Genomic DNA, 3,588 nt, shown 5'->3' on the forward strand with positions numbered 1-3,588 from the left:
CACTCCTGTGTGCAACCCCCACGCGTGGTCGCGCATGACCTTGCACGACACACACCACAGGCTTTCGGCTGGCCTGCTGAGGCAAGCGACCTACACGACTGCCCGGCTGGGCATGTACTCCATCATCAACGACTGGCTCGTCGCCCGCAACAACGGCAACGCGGCCATCCCCTTCTACCAGGTTCGTTTATTGTACAACATTATAAATTTTATATATTTATTTTTAAGAACATATAAATTGTATATAACAAAAAGTAATAATATGAATTATATTATTGACTGGTGGTGGTGACCGTGTGCTGTGCTGTTGGGGACCACAGAAACTGGTGGCGGGCATGATGGCGGGCGGGTTCGGTGCCGTGATCGGCACGCCGGCCGAGGTGGCCCTCATCCGCATGACGTCGGACGGCCGATTGCCGCCGGAGCAGAGGCGAGGCTACAAGAACGTGTTCGACGCACTCCTCCGCATCTGTCGCGAGGAGGGCGTGCTCGCCATGTGGCGCGGATGTACGCTTGACCCCATCGCTAGTAACACGCACACGCACCCCCGCACACGCACACGCACCACCGCATACACGCGCGCACGCGCGCACGACGCCAAGTATCAACGTTTTTTTTTTTTTTTTGTGCGGTTGGTGCAGGCACGCCGACGGTGGCGAGGGCGATGATCCTCAACGCGGCCCAGCTGGGCACGTACACGCAGGCCAAGCAGGTGCTCATGAAGAATCTGCCCCTCCAGGACAACGTCTACACCCACTTCCTCGCCAGGCACGACTGCGACATCACCAACCACCATGCCACCATGTCATCCTCCCCGCTCACTCTGCTTGTCTCGTATGCGTGTCGTGCGTGTCGTGTCGTGCTGCACCAAACTCCAGTTTGGCGTCGGGTTTCTTGGCTACGGCGGTGTCGATACCTGTTGATATCACCAAGACGCGCATCCAGACCATGAAGACCATCAACGGTGTGCCCGAATACTCAGGCGTGATGGACGTCTTGTCCAAGATCGTCAAGACCGAGGGCGTCACCGCCCTGTGGAAGGGTGTGTTAGCTTTCCCCCCACCTCACAATTTGTCCCTTTTCTGCTGCACTGTGCTGATAACATTCTCCATCATTGTGGTACCAACAGGTTTCACGCCATACTTCTTGCGGCTGGGTCCTCACACGGTGCTGACATTCATCGCCTTGGAGCAGATGAACGCAGCATACAACCGGTTCGCCATGTAGGCTTTTGCGGCCTGCACAGAGGTTTGTGTTTCTATTGAAACACTAAAATAAATGCATTTCTTGCTGAATTTGTTGAATCAGCCAGGACATACACAATGTGGTGTTTTCATGCGTGTTGACTGTGATATGGGACAGTGACAAAGACAGCTGCAGCTGTTGATAAGCATGGCCATTTTGGTGAGGCAGCAGCAGATTGCTCCTACTTCATTTATAATAACACTCCCTCCAATGACTTTTGGATGGACTGGCGTAGCTGTTGGAAGTGATGTTGAGTGACTTTAGCAAGAAATGATCCATTAAGGGTCCGGTCTGCTTTTTGCCCCTCCCACTAGCTCATAGTTTGAAGAATCATCTGTTGGAACTTGACAATGGGGTAGAGAAAAGGGTGTATATTTGATGTATACAGCTCAGCAAGAACTAGAATAAAGACATATATGTATATATGTTCTTTGGTGGTATGTCTCCATACTTTGATGTGTAGAATCTCAACAGAGCCAAATCAAGCTGGTAGAGGACTCAATCCAACACCCTTCCTTCCAACAAAGCCTTGGTGGTCAGGTCATTTCAATCAAATACCTTGCATCAGCTAACCAAACCCCAATCTTGTCAAAAAAAGAAAGTTGCCCCTTGATTGTGAGCTTGGACAAAGGCTGGGAGGGGTCACAAAGGGGGCGTCTTGGAGACAGGCTACAACTTGTGCTCATTTGAAATGAGAGGTCAAAAATGACTGTGGAAATTTTTGACTTAGGTAGTGGTCTAGCATGAAGATTCAGATCCAAATGTTCAAAACTGCCCCATAAGTCAAAAATGTTGGATCTGCATGTGTGATATTGACATGCTAGACCGCTGCTGAGATGAAAAAGATTTCATAAAAACTTGGAATGTGTGGAGTTAAAAGTGCTTTTATCATGTGTGGACCTTTGTTGTGGTGGACTTCTATCTTCAGGGATGGCTCCAATTCAGCCAAATGTGGTGAGGTTGACCATGAACTGGATGTGAGAGTAGCATGTTGGCCACTGATTATGGAATTGATGGAGGGTATGAAAGCAAAGGCAAGGTGTGTTTTGAAGCTGTTCAGAGGAGCACTAACACAAAACAAGGTAAGTTGTGGTTTCCAGATGTGTACATGTGTGTGATATAGTATTCATGTATGCATAAGTGATAAAGTAAGTGTCTGGTTTTATATTTTTGGTTGTCATGGAGATGGACACATACATGTACACAATAGAAATTGGTCATTCCAGTACACCTATGCATTCACCAAAGAGGTGCAACTCACCCTGCCATCAGCCATGGCCAACAACAAGGAACAAAGGAGGTAACTGCCCCCTTGCATACATGCTATTTTCAAAGCCCATTCTCCTCTAAGCCCCACAGATCACATGAAGATGAATGCTGCAACAATTTGAAATCAACTGAATGACAAAGAGCAGCACCAGGCCACCCTCACAGTGAGCAGCCACCTCCTCAGGAGGCCAAGAAGTAAGAGATGAAGGGCACTCTCCACACTGAGATGTACCAAATGGCCCCTCTGAATTGCTTGCGTAAAGAATAAAAATTGACTTTTTGTGCAGTTTTTTCCCTTTTATGGTTTCCATGTGCAGGTGCTTGAGAAATGGCAGATTAAAATACCATCATAATGAGAGAGAAAATGCTGTAACTGGGCCATCAGTCAAGGTACTGGAATTACCAATTTCTATAATGTACATGTATGTGACAACCAAATATATCCTGGCCAAGAAGGGAAAAATTGTTTTGGGCCAGAGACTGAAAGTTGGACTTGGCAAAGTACCAAGTGATACTTGTTGTTTTTTTGGATTTTATTTTTACATCAAGCAAGAAAAGCATCAGTGTGGGAGTTAGAGAGTGAGTCCAGGCAATCAGGGCACCCTTACAGGTGAGACAGAACTGTCACAGATTCAATTTCTTGGCGGGCACTGCAGAAACAGCCGAACTACAGTTCCAATGGGAAGCCAGGTTCCAAAAGAAATGTCCGACTCAACCTCCTGTTGGTCCCATCAGAACACGTCAACCCTGTTGGCAGATTTTTCCCACTCCAATCCTCCGCCTTTCCGGTCACAAACATCGAAAGCACGCGCCCGCCTCGCCCACGGTCCCATTCTCCACGTTCCCACTAGGCCCGCTCCGAGGATGAAACAGGATCACAGGACAACTTTGCTTGTCGACTTTTTCTTGTGCTTTTTCCCGCCAATTCTCCGGCCGTGGAACAAGCGAACAACAGGGCAGCCGCCTTTCGCCTACAAAAGGCGACGGGCACGGGCGCATCTTTTCTCACCACACAAACCCACCACCACCAGCTCTCAAGTACGACCGAGACACCCCACACCCCAACCGACGTAG

At 48.7% G+C, this 3,588-nt stretch overlaps 1 protein-coding gene across 1 annotated transcript in view; it reads left to right on the forward strand.

Moving 5' to 3' along the window:
- The window catches only part of ACA1_167340 (2-oxoglutarate/malate carrier protein, putative), a gene marked incomplete at both ends in the record, with an annotated part of 1,433 nt that extends 206 nt beyond the window's left edge, over positions 1-1,227 (forward strand). Inside the window, 5 exons of the mRNA XM_004338499.1 lie at positions 61-181; positions 321-507; positions 642-834; positions 879-1,042; positions 1,130-1,227. Coding sequence (XP_004338547.1) covers positions 61-181; positions 321-507; positions 642-834; positions 879-1,042; positions 1,130-1,227 — 763 coding nt within the window. The remainder of the gene's footprint in view (positions 1-60; positions 182-320; positions 508-641; positions 835-878; positions 1,043-1,129) is intronic.
- Between the last annotated feature and the right edge of the window lie 2,361 nt (positions 1,228-3,588).

Source organism: Acanthamoeba castellanii (assembly GCF_000313135.1).
Source record: "Acanthamoeba castellanii str. Neff unplaced genomic scaffold scf7180000084737, whole genome shotgun sequence".
NCBI lineage: Eukaryota > Discosea > Longamoebia > Acanthamoebidae > Acanthamoeba > Acanthamoeba castellanii.